The 19525-nt window shown below is 34.3% G+C and overlaps 1 protein-coding gene across 3 annotated transcripts in view; it reads right to left on the bottom strand.

The window, feature by feature from the left end:
* Positions 1-17345, bottom strand: part of LOC118193732 (carotenoid-cleaving dioxygenase, mitochondrial-like) — a 93955-nt gene extending 76610 nt beyond the window's left edge. For all 3 annotated transcript variants that reach the window (XR_015043131.1, XM_085824301.1, XM_085824309.1), the window contains exon 1: positions 17189-17345. Coding sequence is in view for 2 of the 3 variants with exons in the window: in XM_085824301.1 (XP_085680427.1) it covers positions 17189-17276 (88 nt within the window). In the remaining variant the exon portion in view is untranslated. The remainder of the gene's footprint in view (positions 1-17188) is intronic.
* Between the last annotated feature and the right edge of the window lie 2180 nt (positions 17346-19525).

Genomic DNA, 19525 nt, shown 5'->3' with positions numbered 1-19525 from the left:
AAAAAGGGACCCAGTCAGTGTTGGCGCTGCCAAGGATATTTCCACAGTTCAGCAGTGTGCACGCTCCCCATCAAATGCCTGCGGTGCGCTGGCCCGCATTTTGCGTACCAATGTACCAAAGACCCTGAGAAACCGAACACATGTGCGAACTGCCTTGGTCAGCATGCGGCCAACTGGTTCCACTATCCCAGGAATCCCATGAACAAGGGCAAAAACCCCAACATTCGTAAGGATAGCGGGAAATCAAAATTTGTACCGGCGCCAGCTAAACCTCTCCTTAGTGGTACAGATTCCCTATTTAGCGTAATCGCTTCCGGACGAAAAAATCCCGGACTTAATATGACTTCGGAGCAGAAGCAAGGCCAGAAGCAAGCCCTCAAGCAAGCCCCGGCACTGCAACCTGCACCACAGCCAGCACCACCGGCCCAGGCTCTAGCCCCAACTCCTGAGGACTACAGCTGCACCGATACTCTCCGTTGCGTATTCCAGATCTCATCAGAGTTTGGAATCGAACATAAAACCCTATTGAAAGCCTTCAGAAATGCCCTGCCTCAGCTATGGACAGTCTCCACCGGACCTGAGCGAGCATTTTTTATTTATGAAGCCTACGTTGGACTCCTCAACTAAAGCATCAAGTTCAACGACTCAAATAGAGAAGACCTCCTGATTTCGTTCTGGAATGCCAACGGAATAAAGAACAAGATCCACGAAGTCCGGGATTTTATTAATGAGCACCACATGGACCTCTTCCTCGTTCAGGAGACACATCTGGTTGAGGGACTTAGCGCGAACATCGCGAATTATTTCTGCTACCGAAATGATAGAGAGGTATGCATCAGTGACACTGTTCGTGCTAGTGGCGGTACTAGCATCTATGTAAAACGCTCCTTAAAGCATTCTAGAATACCCACGCCACCACTGGAGGCCCTAGAAGCGACAATTATCCAAATTCATATTCAAAATTCCCCCCCCCAATAACAGTAGCGTCCTGCTACATGCCTCCGAGACAGGGACCTGCATTTCTCTCTGATCTCAGAAAATTAAGTGGTGTTGCAAATAACCTGATTATCGCAGGTGATTTAAATGCCCGTCATAGAAGTTGGGATTGTGTCACTGCCAACAACTATGGCGATAAACTCAAAATTTGGGCTCAGGACGCCCGTATCCAAATTATAGCGCCGAACTCACCTACCCATTACCAGTTTCCTGGGGGGTTAGGTGCTCCTTCCATTATTGATTTGGCCTTATTTAAAAATATTCCTTTAGATTATTCGATCAAAGTGATTCCGGAACTGTCCTCTGACCATTATCCGGTTCACCTCACCCTTAAAACTACCAAAATCAATCAAAATTTACCGGCGCAAGTCTCGACTAGCTGGGACAACTTTCGGTATGTTTCGGAAAATGGTATTCTCCCCCCTATCAAAATTAACGATAATCAGGAGGTTGACTTAGCCATTGACAGGCTCAACCAAACCCTGGGAAGTGCGTTCACAGCTGCTTCCAAACCCAAATTTAGACCTAATCACTATAAATTACCTGACTTCATTAAGGATAAAATCAAAATTAAAAACCGTCTTCGCAGAGATTGGCAAAACACACGTTTAGAATCCTTTCGAGTACAACTGCGAAGAATCCAGAATGAGATCAAGTCTGACATTAAAAAATTTGCAGATGATAAATATTCAAATTATCTTAAGTCCTTAAAGACTTCTGACAATAGCCTCTGGGTTGCTAGCACACGGCTACGCAAACCAAAACATGACAGTCCCCCCCTAATGGGCACGGTCAATGACCGGATGGCATTAACAGACACCGAGAAGGCTGAACGCATAGCGGACAGTCTTCAAACGCAATTCTCATTAAACACTGGACTCATGTTCGATACCTGTGCAACGCACACGCATGAAGTCCAACACCAAGTTGAATTTCTCTCCTCAGATACACATTCTGAGGAACCCATTACCACAACCATGACCTAGATTTCTGCAATTGTCAAAAATCTCACCCCTGCAAAAGCACCTGGCCTGGATAGGATTTCTAATCGCATGATTAAAAACTTGCCTATTAAATTCATATTTTACCTAGCAGTTTTGATTAACTCAATGCTAAGGTTAAAATATTACCCTAATAGCTGGAAGAATGCTTTAGTCATTCCTATTCTAAAACCTGGCATGGACCCTAAGGTCCCTCAAAATTATAGACCGATCAGCCTCCTGTCTTCACTTAGTAAAATCTACGAAGCTATACTGCTTAGATACCTGAATGATTTCTGCCGAAGCCGAAATATTATTATTCCTCAACAATTCGGTTTTCGTGCAAAACACTCAACTCAGACCCAGCTACTGAGGGTAGTAGAAATCATTCACACAGGATCTCGCAGTGGAAAGCCTACAGCTATTGTTTATTTAGACGTAGCAAAGGCTTTCGACAGGTGTTGGCATATCGGAATTTTATTCAAGCTCATGCGACTTGAAATTTCGGCTAATTTTGTGCACATAATGCACTCTTACCTCAATAATCGTACCTTTTCTGTTAAAGTCAAATATTCTGTCTCTTCTCCTCGGCCTATCCTAGCGGGGGTGCCTCAGGGAGGAATTCTTAGCGCTACGCTCTTCAACTTGTATGTAAATGACATACCACAATCACCAAGTGTCGATCTAGCCCTTTACGCAGACGACACAGCCATCATCTCTCAGCACCCAACACTTAACGCCACTCTCAATTACCTTCAACTTTATTTAACAGACTTGGAGTCCTGGCTCATTACCTGGAAAATCAAAATCAACGTCGCAAAAAGTGCCGCCACCGTTTTCTTTTCCAGAAAGAGGAATGTCCATAGTCAACTCCAACCACTCAGGTTATTTGATGAGGAGATACCCTGGGTGGAATCCTATAAATATCTGGGAGTTTATCTAGATGTGAAGCTACTCTGGAGTACTCATATCAACTATACAATAGCCAAAGCAAGAACTGTCAGAACTCAACTAATGTCACTTATCAACCGAACCAGCAACCTCTCCCTCAGCAACAAGATCCTCCTATATCGCAGTACCATCTTTCCCATCCTCACATATGCAGCTATCATCTGGTCAACCGCAGCTAACAGTCACCTAAAGAAACTCCAAGTATTCCAGAGTGTTACGCTTCGCATACTCACCAATGCTCATTATTTCGTCCGGAATGAAGTGCTACATAATGATCTCAAAATTTTACCCCTGGATGCCTTTTTTCGGCAAAATTCGGCCAAGTTTTTCAATAGACTATCTCAGATTGAAAACCCAGTCTTGCACTCACTTCCTGCTTATAATCCAGCAGAGCCCAGCTCTGCCAAGCGACCTAGGAGCGTTCTTGATAGAACATTTAACATCTTTCCTAGGAAGCCAAAGCGGAGGTGCTTGCTTGACTAGGAATTCTAATTTTTAAATTTAAACTTTAACCAGCACTTCACGGGCCTAACCCGGCGACCTTTAATTAACTCTCTTTTTACATCACTGCCCGCTAGACCTAATCTGGCCTCGTTTATCGCGACCTACATCTGTACCACTAAACATGACCTCCCCCCATTTATCAGGACCTCACCTTTTCATATATCACGGACCAGACTTTTAACATTAAAGAAAATTTTAAAAAATTAGCAATAATTAAAATCAACATATTCAAACTTATATAACTATTAATAAATTCCATTAAAATTTTGACTTAATTAATACAGCAATAATTAATCTACTTTTAATCATTCCTGCAATGCTCCATTCACCTAACTACAACTTATCATTTCCTTATTTTTGCACAGGTATCACAGGCTTGCATTTCATCACTTCAAGACCTTCTTCAATAATTAAATTTAAATCTCGCACTCCCCCTTAACTCTTTTCACTTTCTTTAATTCCTTCTACTTCCTTCCTTTGCTCTATTTCTGTCCCTTTAAATCCTCACCTAATAATTTCTCCGTCTTTTTCACAGTTAACTTTCCTCAGGGTTCTTTTCCGCTCCAAAAATTGCTCCTATTCTCCTCTCGCCACGGGCGGTCGGAGAACTTTTCGCCTTCCTGAATTGACTCTCCCCCCCCCCTCCTCTTCGCTCCTTCTTCCCTGGATTCCAGTTTTAGTCGTAAGACTCTTCCCCCCCCCGCTCATCCCATGGAGGTAGGAAGTAAGAAGGAGTCGCCCTAAACAAGTTTCTCCGTACCCTGCTCTGAAGCACCGGCGATCCCTACGTGGTGACCAAAACATTGGGTCATTTACCATTGAGTTCTATGGGATTTGACGCGTTCGGGTGTAAATATTTTGTAATTACGTCGCAAATATACATATAAATGTATATATTTTCTTTTTCTACAACACTTCAGAGTCCTAAGTATGTGAAAACAACATATTTTTAAACAACATTTCATTCTGAACGGAATTAAATGCTATACTTTTCTCAGAATGGTTTAATTTGAATGAAATATTTTCACAAGTTTTCGTTAATTACATTAGAAAAAAAAATTAAGGTAGTTCGATTTTATTCGGTTAAGGTACAAAAATTAAGATCAAAGTTTATTGTATTATTAATATTAAAATTATGCATTATTTCTTTTCTATTTATAGAGCTTCTTCCTAAAATACTTTCTTAAATATGACATGATTTTTTGGCTTCTTTTAAATCGAAAAATGTAAGTCAATTTATAATTGATGCTCTATTCGGTTCATTTTAAATTAGAGAATTATTAGAAAAATAGTATTTGACTTTCTCTGACCATTTCTGAAAGGGAATAAAATGTATTATTTAAAACTTGTAACTGAGTTATTAAGGGAATAATGTATTAAGGGAATATGTAAAGGGAATAATTCTTTTAATTATACTTATCAGATTTTGTTCTTTTTACCCTTCATTTCAACAATACATATTCCAAAACTCTTTATTACGTTCTTAAGTGCGCATCTCATAGCATTTGCTTTACAATACCTTTTAACAGATTGCTTTCCAATACGAACAATTCTTGCTTAAATAGTTTTATAACGTATTTGTCAACAGGATTTCAATTTATGTTTACAATTCAATATTAAGGTTATTATATATTTAGATAACATTTATAATCATTATAAATTAGATACATTTAATCATTAGATTTCTTCACAGTACTTTCACAGTTGTTTATAAATGAATAAATTCTTCATTTCAAATACATTTATAAATAATTTAATGAATATTTAAGTATTTTGTCAAAGGCAGATACATGCTTTTTGCAAGCACATGCATAAATACCCATACATATTTCCTATTTATCATTTCCGGCATGTGCAAATCTTTAATTTCTGTGCATTCACTATATTTTTCGTGTAAAGTACTTTACACTAATTTAGCATACACCCGAAAGTTTTACATAAAAAATATATATGAATATAATTTGAATGAAAATTATAAGTATTATTTTTAATACCCACTCAAAGGTCAGTTTTTCTTCAAAATTCCCCCACGATGGCATCTCTCTCTTTAGGCAGATAGCCCTTTCATGCGTTACTCTATTTAAAAACTTAATCTGACCTATGTGCCTAATTACAAATATTTTAACATACATAATTTTATATTTACATTTAGCCATCAAGTTTCAAACTTTTCAAATCTTCTAGAAAATAAATTTTGGCAGATCTCTTTTAGCAATTTTCTTAAAATCTATATTTTTGTAGTGCAACAGCTTAGAATTTTATAAAACAAATTCATAATCAAAATCGCTGTTGTTAGTTATCGAAAAATAACCAAGATGTGATTTTTGCGTAAATGTCACTAAACTATACAAATTGCTATTATCCATCCCACTATGAATGTTTCTTTCATGCGAAAGTGTCCCTTTTTCGATTTCTATGGAACTGTCGTGTGTCGAAATACTATCAGAATTTTGTCAAGCGAGCTTCTGAATGTAAACAAAAAACACCCCGTCTGGTGACCCAAGCTTCAAAGCAGTGCTTCACTTCTAGCGCGGAATGGCCCCTCCTCCCTTTCCTACCTCCATGGCTCATCCCCAAGGCATTAGCTATCACTGCGGCTGTCCGTATTACCTAATATTACCTTTCCCAAGCCCTGGAAAATTATGTTTCCCGGCTGATTGTCTTCCAACCTTTCTTATTCCATTAACGCAATGCGTTCCGGAATTCGCCTCAATCAACACCTTTCTCTCTTTTAATCTTGAATTACAAGTTGAAAACAGAGAGAATGCTCGTCCCATATGTGGACTCCTTATTCATTTCTTTCAGTAAACCCTTAATGGTTTGTTCATCTCTCCTTTAGCCATTGCTTTTTCTTATCCAACTCAGTTTCCTTATCGAAGTTGTGGAGGTAATTGCATTAAGTTGCAAAGGTACTCCGGAAGTCAAACGCCTTGGGCCTTGGGCCAACAAGAATTACCTTGATTGCAGGCAATACATTGTCTCAGAATAACTTTCAAATTTTGAGATAATATTGTTGCATTCATAATGGATTGAACGCACACAAAATCGATGATAGCTTGATAAAATTTATTTAAAAAAAAGGAATTCTAGAACTTTCCACAAAAGTACTGATACAGCTCTTCTAAGTATCACGGAGTACAATCAGTACTTAAAACTACTAAGAACGTTAAACAGAACGCAATGCAAAGTACATCCAAAGAGCGAGCCTCGCTATATTAAGCGTTCTTAATATAGCCATATATAAGAGACATGACGCTATATTAAGAACTGAGAATCTCTCCGGGCTTATACAGATTTCCTACTACCCTCCGTTTCTCGAAATTACTAGAAATTATATAAGGTTAAAGTTACCTACTATAAAGGGTCGGATACTGTTACAGTTACATATTCTATTGGGAAAATGCTTTCGGCTTATGAACATTTCGGTTGACGAACGGGCTTTAAGAACGAATTAAATTCGTGAACTGAGGTTTTACTGTACTTTATTTACTTCTGAACAAGCAAAAAAAATATCCCCTCTTTTAAAAAAAATTCTGTATTTTCAATAATTTCATTCCAATGTAATTACAATCTACAGTTATTCAACTAGCTGGATTTGTGAAAAAAATAAAGTTGATTCTGCATGCTCAAACAAAACGCACCGATAAGTGCTACCAAACATGGAAATAATTTCATATGCGAATTTTCGAGTATTTTCAAACCTGGCTGGTAAATATATGTAAAATTCAGGCACGCCCACTTCAATGAAATTTGCTTTCAAATTTGAGTTGCATTGAATCTCGATCACCTCCATTTGCATATGGCTGGGTACTGAGTCAATGCTTATTGAGAAAAATCGAAGAAAACAAAAAAAAAACAAAAAAAAAAAAAAACAAAACAAAAAAAAATTGTTTTCGAGGGAACTAAAATCATTAAACCTCGTTTCAAATTCAGTTGTTAAATTTGCAATTTTTTCTGCGTATTTTTGATACGAACAAGTATCATCTAAACTTGATTTGTTCATGCTACACGTCGGGAAGTGCGTCAAATCTTCATTTTTAAGTTGTTTTTCCCAAAGAACTAGTTGACATTTGAATGCTTTAATTATGTCAAACATGTTCGTAATGATATGATCTTTTCCTTGTAACGATAAATTTAAATCGGTTAAGTGTTTGGTTATATCAACCAAGAAAGATAAATCTTGCATCCATATTGGATCGTAAAACAAATTTACGTCTTGATTTTTCGTTTTTAAAAACTGACATATTTCTTCTTTCAAATCCCAGAATTGTTTGAGAATCTTGGAGCAAGATAACCAACGTACCTCGGTATAGAAGGACAAACCCGAATATTCACTATCTAACTCACTTAAGAAAGCAGTGAATTGACGCTGATTTAAACCTCGAGATCTTATAAAATTTATAACTTTTTTTTTATATATGACAAAACATTCTCCATATTTATTACTTTCGTGCATAGAACTTCTTGATGTATAATACAATGCATATGATGAATGTTTGAACCGTGAATTTCACTAAGTTTTTTTCTTAGTAATGCTACGAAGCTCTTGTTTTTCCCGGTCATTGATGGAGCGCCATCTGTAGCTACAGAATTTAATTTTGCCAAAGGTAGATTGTATTTCTGCAGAAGTCCTAAAACACAAGTAAATATATCTTCTCCTGTGGTAGTACCAGGCATCGGTATTAGTTCCAGTAATTCCTCAAAAATGTTAAAATTCTTGTCACAAGAACGAAGAAACACTGCTAATTGAGCTTTGCCACTAATGTCCGTGCTCTCGTCACAAGCAATGGAGAAACTTTCGAAACTAGATGAATTTGCTTTGATCTGATCACTTAAATTCGCGGCTAAATCAGTAACTGTTTCCGCAACTGTATTTCGAGACAATGAAATTGATTGAAAAGCCTTCACATTTCCAGGACAAACAATTTCTCCAGCTTTCATTAGGCATTCCTTGATGAAATCACCGTCAGTAAAAGGCTTCGAATGTTTAGCTATCAACTCGGACAAGACGTAGCTTGCATGTACCGCCCCTTCACTTTCTTGCAATACTTTACTAAACATGGTGTCACATTCTTGCCACTAGATGGCGGGCATCTCTTCCTTTACTTTTTCTGTAATTGAGTTCTGAGAACGAGACTAGATTGGAACCGCTCTGAGGAGCGTAAAGACGATACTTCAGACTCAGAATTAAAAATGTACTGTCTTAAAATAATTATTACCTACCTTGTAAATAGTGTATATTAGTGTCTTATTTCAATAAATAATTAAAAGACAAGATGGCCTGCTAATTGTAATAGAAACTCTTACTGGAAACGTGATTATTAGAAGCCTGGCGTCGAGAACACTGAAAATGCAGCAGGTAAGGAATTTTACATCGATTTTATTGTAAATATAAAAACCTGATGCAACACTTGGACTGTTGCTTTTTCACTCCTAACTTGAGCTCTTTCAACTTTTCTTCTCTCATTAATCCTTCGTAATTGTTATATTTCGATTTGTGTTGTTCGTAATGACGTTTAATATTATATAACTTTGGTACATTAATAGTATTATTACATATCAAGCAGATTATTTTATCTTTTATTTCACAGCAAAAATATTCTAATTCCCATTTTATTTGGAATATTCTATGTTCGTCAGCGATTTTTCGTTTAATTTTACTACCACTTGGTTTTGATATAGACATACTGAATACAAAGGGCTGCAATAAACAAGGTTAACGTTAAAAAGTTAACAAAAATTTATTCTTCCCACAAGAGATAAATCAAAAGGCTGAAATATTTCTTCAAAAATATTCTAACAATATCACAAAATGTCAAACGTTTAGCAAAAATCAATTCAAAAAGAGAAACTAATTCTATCTCACAGCGAAATCGCTACAAATCAATCACAGCATTAAGTAAACAAACAATTCGCTAGAACTACAGCTACTACTGAGATGAGTTGTTTGTTCTCGGCTTTTATAAGCTTTATAATTAATTTCTCGAATATACTGGAAACATCTATAAATATCTGGATTTCTGTGGATGGCAACAGCAATTACGAGATATTTATTTATTAGGTATTAAATGCACGCGCTGTTCTATTTTTAACCTTCCAACGCAGCTGTCTTTTCAAAAATCGTCTGCGTTGCTAAGGCAACATGAAGCAAATCTAATTACAATTCTAAATAAAAAAACTAACTAAATAAATATCTATGAAATCCGTAACAATATGAATTAAGTAATAATTAATAATAAAGCAAAGTGCATGCACATGCATGCACCAATATATCGTACAAAACTATGATTGGAAAACTGAGACCATGAGTTCGGCCACATTCGGCTATCGGGGGATGTGTACAAGTTCTGAGTGCACGTGTCCCCCAAAAGCCGAAGGTAGCTGAACGCAAGCTACTCACACGCATTTATAATTTAAGTAGTGTGTGTGTCAGCTCGCTGTGAGTAATCTAACAACACTGAATAAATTATCATTAATTACTTAGCAGTAAACATTTCATTTTTTTCTTCGTCGATATGTTATTTTATTATTATATATTATTATTTGCCGATATATTGGCCGGGCCGCAAAAATATTTGTTGTGGGCTGCATGCGGCCCGCGGGCCTCGAGTTTGACATCTTTGATTTAGCTGAATCGGTAGGATTAAATGTTCTATTCTATTTCTGTTTAATCTTTCATTTTATGTTATTGTGTACTGACCGTCAAACTATGTTTCTTCCCATTTTTATCTCTTCGTTTATTATTTCATATTTTTGATGAGTGGATCGATCAGAATGGTGACTTCAAGTGTTTCTTCTTCTTTGATGAGTCCCTTAGTCAGTTCTCATTTGCAAATGCTGTTTGGTCCTTTTTGTTGTTATTATTATGGCGACGCAAAGAATGGTATATGCCAAAAGGAGGGATGCCCCACTGAGGACTTTCAAAGGAAACTTACTGGTATCCACGTTAAACATGGAGGAAAACACATAGACACTCATGCAGCCAGCCTGAATTCGAACAAAGTACCGAACTACGAGTGTTCAGCGACTTTACCACTCAGCCGCTGGTTGGCCTTGACCTGCCTTTGCAATAGTGGTAAACTCTCTTTCGAGAATGCAACGAAATTTCTGATCTCTACAGCAGCACTCATGGAAACGATTATTGGCTTTAGTAGTAGCCGCCATCACACTTGTCCTGTAGATTTTGTTGTAAAACATTTTTTAGCCTCGAATTTTCACAACAAATTAATAAAAAATAGAGATCAAAATGATTCTTCTTACCTTGTATCCAGCGCAGTTTCAAGCGAGGGTAAAAGTTTACAGTTGGGTGCCCCTTGTTTATTGGCGATTCTTTCTTGACGCCAAGATCGGCGCCAGGAAGTCACAATTTCAAGATGGCCGCTACACAAAACCAAAATATGAAGTCGAAGAATTGCATAAGATCTGTGTCCATGTACACATCGATCTGTTTTTACTTTTAAAAAAATCCTAGAATTGCACAAACTAGGCATTGCGCACTGCCTTAAACATGTCCATGTACACATCAATTTCTTTTCATTTAAATAAAATCGGGAAGCTAAAACAAATTTAAAACTATCGTGGTAACCAGAAGTGAGGTTTCATCGCCAAAATTTTTTAAAAAATGTCGCCAATCGAAGGGACACCCAACTCTACACTACAGCGCAAGCGAGATCATACCGAATTAACTTGTAATACAAAATAGGTGTAGACGGAAATTGTAAGATCACAAAACACATTCTTTATTAATACATGAAAAATAGATAAACGTTCGTTAGTATTCCAAATATATACATTGAAAAAGGAGTTATATTATACAGAGTGTCATATCACTGTCCTTTCCTGAAGGAGTAAGAAAAGTAAGTGTGAAGAATAAGTGTGTTACATAATTAACTCTTTTGCAGGGTTTCCAGTTCACACAGTTTATCGCGCTATTGGCGACAGTCCATCACTATATATGCATACCAACAGATTTTTCACAATGTCCCTTCGGCTCTTTTATCATTGCCCATCTCGAGTGAAAAATTTCTTTTTCTTGCAGCATGACTATTGATTTCCTTTCTAATTAGGACTTTAATTTCATATTTGTTTTCTCGAGAAGAGATTTTTTCTTTCATTTAACTTTAAAATTTAATTAGAGTATTTGGTCTTGGGAAATTTCTCTTTTCTCGAGAAAAATTTTTAGAAAATCAGGGAACGTAAAATAAAATTATTTCCACTCATCACACATATGATTTCCTATAACCGAAAAATTTTCCCCCTCCCCCACGTAACTGCGCAAGTGAACCACGAAACATAGGAATTATTCGATTACTTAAACTGAAATACAAAAATCAATATTAAATAATGTAGAAATGAAATCTCAAGTTATTTCATTTAGTGCTTTGATGTGATGAGTTTTGAGCAACATAGAATATAATCGGTAATTTCTTTCAAAAGCAGGAATTTTATTTCAAGATACAACAGAATGTGACCAGATTTACCCTCTATCATTCAAAGCTGTGAAGAAAGTACTATTGAAAAGTGGAATGAAATTTCACAGATCTGCTTATATTCAAATTAGGAACGGTAAATCTATATTTTTGGGTCTTTTTTGACAGTGATCATCAGGTTTCGCTCATGATAGACAACAGTGTAAAAGTAGAAAAATCACGACAAAGCTTTGTATCAGAAATTTATTACGTATGCCTATGCAATTTGTAAATACAGAAAAATACCCCATTCTGCGTAAAACTGAAGTTAATACAGTACGAGATGATATTCGCCATTTGTGGAATTTTATGTCTACATATTCAAAATGTTTATCATAAAAATTAGTAAACAGAAATTAGTAATTAAAAGCTATTTGAATAAAAACTATTAGAATGGTTAAAAGAAATACTTTTAATTTTCGATATAATTAAAACATTGAAGAGAAAAACGAATGCAAAACAGTCTAACATTTTTTCTGCTTTCATGTTGATTGATTGTCTCTATATCGTTTTGTTTCACACTTTATTAAAATATACTTTATTTATTTATTGTTTACCTAAAAGGAGGTTTTAAAGTCTTGAGAATTTCCAAAAGGGAATTTTAAACTTCGATAAATAAATTACCAACTCAAAAATCCCCGGCTCCTGTAAAAGCAAAATTTCGGTAAAACGCAACCTCCAGTTTTAACAATTGTCGGTAAATCATAAAATTTTACGCCATTTGCATGTAACGAGAAAAGCAAAGTAAGAGACATGCTTTATTTAAAGTTTCAGCATATAACATGTTTAAAACAAGCAAAAAAAAAAAAAAAAAAAAAAAAAACCGAGTTTGCTGCAGATTTTAAATTTATGCCAATCTAAGGCTGCTTTTATCCTAGCTTTAAATTTTACCCTGGCATCTTATTCGTGTATTCTTATTGTATACGTATAAACTAAAGGATATCTGTACACTGGTTCCAGCATACATTTGGAAAAAAATGTGCAGTAGTCCGCAAAAGCAAACATATCTCTTAATACATGACACGCATGAATAAAAACAAAAATAATTCTAAAAAACAAAATAGGGTGTTTTGTTATTAATGGATCATAGTATTTAAACCTTCAATTACCTTCCTGTTAATTACCTGCTTGTACATTTTCGCTTGTTCTTTATTTTAGATCCCTTAAAAATTACATTGTGACTGAAATCAGAAGCATTTTAGGTGACATTCTAACAATGTATAGAAAAACAGTTGTAAAGTATTTTTTTCTTGTTTTTCATGGATTGTTTATGGAAACTGAAACTTGCAGACAAATCCCGACGAAAATAGTGTAGTATAAAATAAAGCAAATATGAACTGCTAGGCTTTTTAATTCAGAAAACGCCACAGTGACCTGCTGTGTTTAAAAAAAAATGGACTAAAATTCTAACTACAGATCTTTCAATTGCTAGGTGAACATTTGCACAACTACAACAACTCAGATTGGTTTGGTTTGGTTTGGTTTATTTGATTATGGCAAAGCACTCGAGAGCTACCCGCCTAAGGGGAGAGATACCTTCGAGGAGGACTTTCTAAGAGAAACTATCTCGTATACACATTTACACATGTGGAAAACAACGAAAACGCCCAAACAGCCAGCCCGTTCGCCGGGATTCGAGCCCCGGATCGAACTACCAGTATTTAACGACTTTGCTGCTCGGCCGCTGATTGGCTGCAATAAACGGGAAAATGTAATTATACTTTCTTACAGCATTGTGATTATGGTGAAACATTTAAGATTTGGCAAATACAGATTTGTATAACCTATGTAGGCCTGACCTAACCCTATACTATTAACAAGGAGAATATGAATTACACAAACCATGATGCAACAAGTATGAGACAAAAAATAAGATACTGCGTTACCATCTTCGAATTTTAATCCAGAAACAACTATTCGATGACATATAATATTAATTTAGGCTCTGTGTTTGATGGGGAAAAAATTAAAAAAATTCACACCTCATTAGCAGTATACTATCTACATAAGAAAATTAAAAATTACGAAATTTCTTTCGAAAGATTACTTCGCAAATTGATTCAGCATTCGATATTTTTTATTTGATTGTAAATTTTGAATTAAATAGATTATGTAGAAAGTATTCGACTGCGCTGAATTTCATTTTACGCTAATTAGTTACTTGAAATTAAGTCAATGAGTATTTATGTAAATCAGAAGTAAAATAACATATCATAACCATATATATAATTTTAACAAATAATTCTAAGAATTTTACCTGAATATCACAGTCAGATGAAAGTTATTGCAATAAATTTATCAAAAGGCATTTTGTTTCATGAAAGACAGTCGTCAAATCCATGGATTTGATCGACGTCTGAGATTTTTTTTAATCTTTAAAAATGATCAAACGATACTTAAATGTTTTCTGAGGCACTTAAAACTTTTTTTTTTTTTTCGATTTTAGGAATATAACAGTTAAGTGAGATCTTAGTTCAACTAGAATTTTAAATGAAAGAGGTTTCATGCTTCTGTAAAGTTTTTAAAAGCAGAAGATTTCTTATCTAGGCAAATCCTCCTTAAAAGAAATCTTTTGTGCAACTCATCCGTAGCCTGTATTGCATTTATCAACAGCATAACTAATCTCTTCCTTAATACACCTACCCTTATTAGTTACGGTAACCCTTCAAAACACGATTGGCAAACGCCATTCGATAATAAAACAAAATGTAGGTATGTATGCATGTGTTCATGTATGCATATATATATATATATACGTACGAATGTATGTGTGTGTAAACATACGCACATACATACATACATTTCTGAATCTGTTCCCAATAACAGAACAGTACCCCTTAATTTCTCCCTTCTTCCATTATTATTATTTATTATTTGCGATATGTAATTAAGAGTCTTAACATACAAAAGGTAAAACACATTAATGATTTAAAGCAAAATTTACAAAGCAATCCTACAAATGACAGTTATTTGAATGACAGAAAGAAAAACAAGAAAGAAAATGTATATTTAAATTATAAAATTTATTTTCCTGCCCGAAATATTTCGAGAAGAAATATTCTGAGTTGCCAGAGTTTGGCACATTCTAAAAACTTGGCAACGTTGTGCTAATACATAAGTAATCAGTTTTAGTTAAGCTGTATTATTTTAATATATCAAAGCGCGTGAGGGCTATCACGGGTTCATATTCACGTTACATATTGGGAATATCCTGAAAACTAACCATGTAATCAGCACGTTTGCAAGGAATCAAACCCAAGCCAAACTTCCAGCATTAGCAGTCTTAACCATTCGCCACTAATAGGGCTGCACCCGATTTTGATAATGAAGTATGTAAACCCAAACTGATTACGAATATCAGAATTCTCATACAAGAAAGGCCAAACGAATTCCAAATAATATTTCAAAATCTTTTATTAATTAGAGAATCAGATGTGATGCATTTTTTAATGATACAGTGAAAAAAATCACTAAATATTTTACTAAAAATAGGTAAGCAAATTAATTAAATGATTTTTGTTTTGATATGTATAGGATGAAGAGCAAAATTATTAGCTTTACTTATACGTATGATTTGATAATTAAACCTTAGCAATTGCGTTTGTAATTATAAGAATGGGTTATTTAATTACATAACAGAAGTTACTTGATGTAATCTAGATAACATACTGTAACATAATTAATGTGCTTGAAATCATCAAAGGTCAATTTATCTTTTACGGTTATCGGATTTTACCATATACTTGTAAGTTTAACGTTATAAACCCCAGAAAATAGAAAATCTTATTTAACAGAACTCAGTCTTCAAAGTAAACACTTGACTGAACTGAATCATCAGGGTGAAAAATGGCTATTTTTTGTAACGTTTGAATTTTTTCTTTATGGATCCAGAACATTTCCTAAAAATTAGCCGATAAGTATATTACGAATTATATTTATCAAATCTGCTCTAAATTATACAAAATGTAATGTATTATTAAAAATAAAATAAAGCTATAAATCATTAAGAAGCATATTTAACTCCCTCATTAAATTTAGTGTATTTAAATCTCTCAATTTGGTGAGCAGTAGCAGTTTTATTTATTAGACGGAAGAAAATCACTTCAAACAAGTAGCCAGCAATCAATGTTAACTCGCCGTTGGTTTAAAATGACTTAACTTTTCTTATATCAAAACTTTGCATCCATCAGATTTTTTTTTTCATTTTTAAGCAAAAAAAAACTTAGACTGGTGTAGGATTTTTTTCAAAATCTATGTCAACTTTATATTTTACTTTGGAATATTCTATTTCCTATTAAACTCTTTTTGTTCCAATAAGTAAGAAAGCGATGGTTTGAATCTGGAACTCTTAATGCTGTAAAAGTTTGAATTAAATAGATACATTTTTGCCTTATTACTCGCTTTTCATTATTGCTATTGTGTTTTGAATAAGAAAGTGAATCTGGCAAACATGAGCTATGTAGGCTGATACTTATATTTGAAGAAAATTACGTTTCAGACATAAGGTGTACTCGCATTTCCCACCTTTAATTTGAATTCTGTTTAGAATAATGACTTTGTTATTAATTGATGGCAGTATACATGCGTGTGTATAATTCTTAATTTTCTTTATTGGCATTCTTAATTTTTACTTTATTGGAATTTTAATAGGAGTATTCCCCCTTTCATTCATTATATTTAATTAAATCATTGCAGCCTAGGAGCAGGATTCTCAAGTAGTCCTGATTTCGTTTTGTTTATCTTATTATATATATTATTATTATTATAGAATTTTAAACTCGTTTCGAAATTATTACTTTCAATTCACTAAACAGTTCTAACTTTCATATGTATAGGTAACGATTTATGTCATTACTAGCTCCTAAAGATGCATATTTGTGTGATACAATGCAACCAAAGTCGATTCATGGAATACATTTTCTCCTTATTTTGTGATAAAGGTGTTTTCTGCGGAATCTGCAGTCATAGAACTAAAACATATCAGTCTTTGGTTTTTTAGGTATTAAATATTTTAAATCTTAAATGATAAAATATCATCATGATCTGTCATAAATAGTAATAGAAGTAACTTAAGTGCCATTTAAACAGTTTTTGAGGAAATAAAAGTGATTTAACTACGAAGTTATCGTTAATTAAATATTAATAACTGGCAGCAATGATAATTTTGAATAGAATCATTGCTCGGTTTTCTAACTGGACCCAATAATGTCATGAAAAAAAAAACGTTCTGTGAAATATTATCACCATGGGTTTGAGAAAGTTTATTTCAAAAGGTTTTAAGGAATTTACCTCTCAGCTCTCCGTCAATGACCTGATCACATTCCTTTTTACAAGACCTCAGGTATGGAAAAACGGCACTAGCACTCAGAGATTCCATCTTCCTTGCAGGGAACAAACGATTCTGAAACCAAACCACCGAAACAAAACGGCGGAAAGGGAAGTTGTCATAGATGGCGTTGCGTAATGCTCCCGGAATATCCTCTTCGCCAGGGAAGCCGCGAACGAAATACGACACCATCTGTATATTGATTTATTTTATTTTTCACATCCTGTGCGACTCTGGACAATTCATATTGGAATTATGCCAGACATGGCGTGGTATAACCATTTCTCGGCGATCCTGTTTTCTAGAAGTTAGACTAGTGGTTCTCAACCTCTTTTGCCCCATTCACCCCTTTCACTATTGCTAGAAAATCAACTACCCCTCCTTTCCAAAACTTAAAAAATACACAAATACATTTATTTAGATTATTTTTAATACGTTATATAAACTAAACACCAAAATTATAGAAAATGATGTTAAATACCAGAACTTGAATAAAAGTCATCATTTATATTCATAAACTAAATATTTAATTTTTCCCCGTGTTGAGAGCACCTGGGTTAAACAATAACTATTCCAGAATCCAAAATCCAAAAGGTTGTTGAGTCTCTTGCATCTTTCGAACCTCGACTACTTCATATAAGAATAAAGATAAAATCACAATGATATATTATTAAAAGTTTTTAATTAAAGCAAAATTTGAAATGTGCGTTTAATGAAAAACAAATTTTAGAATACATCTAAAAAATACTCTTACATTATTAAGAAGACACAAAGTTTAGTAAATGAGATACGTAATTACAATTCTTAAGGTTTATTTTTTCAATCTAATTTGAACAAAAATATTTGAGTAAAAGCAGAAATTATTTTAAATCAAGAAAGAGGGGATTATTTCAAAAATTAATATAGAGAATAAAACATAGAATGCTAAATTATGTTCAGAAAGTTAAGGCAGTCAAGCCCGATGAGTTCATATTCAGGTCGAATGAAATTACCACATTCGCGTTCTTTTTACTTCCTTGTACGAAGTAAAGGAAGTATTCTAGTAACAAAAAATTCCGGGTATCATATTTCAAGGAAAATATCCATTTTGACCGCTATCGAATGCAATTTAACGATGTTTTTGCCTGACATCTGTACGTAAAGACAGAATAAAAGACTCTTTTCCTCCAAAAAAAATTATATAACTGCTTTAAAATGAATTCTGAAGAGAATTTTTCGTGGCATCTGTACGAACGTATGTACGTATCTCGCATAACTCAAAAACGAGTAGTCTCAGAACGTTGAAATTTTGTATATAGGACTGCTATAACATGTAGATGTGCACCTCGTATTTTGGTTGCAATCGGCCTCACCAAACGTATGTAAATATATATCCGCTCTGTTACTCGGCTCAGTGAGCTCAGTTTCTTTATTCTTATAAGTTTGTAAGCTGTGCATTTTTTGCTTTAAAATGATTGAAAAATGTCGGTCATATATTCCGGTTAAGGTTTTATGCCTTTAGTTAACCAGCATGTTATAGTTGTAGAATTATCAACAATTTAAAAGTTGTTCAAGTGCGGCTAAGCCTAATTTTGTTTCCACAGCAGCCATATTTGTTTACATTTGAAACTTAGCAGAATAGTGGATTTGTTGCCAATCTAGAGAAACTAAATTTCGCAACAACAAAGTAACGTCTTTTATTATTGCGAATTAAATCATGCTTAATCCATTCTGGAATTAACATTTAAGTTATTAAATTATGCCATATATTGACTCAACATAGCGTCCACAACAAATTAAGTCAGTTTTTACGCCTTCAGTGTCTTTGTGCTGAATGAGACCAAAAGGAAACTTTCAGTTTTGTACACCGAAAAATCTGTCTTCATGCCCGCTGGCCGAATTGCTTGTTTTTGCGTAGAAACTAATGTTAATTGAAAAAAAAAAAATTAATTGTTTTAAATGTATTTGGTGTTTTATGTTTTTCTTTATCTTTTAATTTTTAATAAAAATATTTTGAGGTTTTATATATTTTTGCCTTGTCGTGAAGTGAGAACTGAATTAATTGAAATAGAAGTACTAAATCGTCTGCGAAAAACTTTTTCTTTTTTGCTTTGTTTTCTTAATTTCTTTTATACATCGTTCTAGATTTATTATGAATAGAACATGTGGCAACGATTAGATAATTCTTCAAATGATATAAATTTTGTGCATTCTAAGTTAAAAGATGAGACATTCTGAGTTATAATAACGACGACTGCTGTTCTTGATTTTTAGCAAATATACATAATTTTTGCTTGTTCTCCTCGATATGGCCAGTATTA

Source organism: Stegodyphus dumicola, chromosome 1 (assembly GCF_044657685.1).
Source record: "Stegodyphus dumicola isolate Sdum_Otavi_A_Nest chromosome 1, ASM4465768v1".
Taxonomy (NCBI): Eukaryota; Metazoa; Arthropoda; class Arachnida; order Araneae; family Eresidae; genus Stegodyphus; species Stegodyphus dumicola.
Note: the sequence above shows the minus strand (reverse complement) of the source record. Positions and strands in the feature narration are given on the sequence as shown.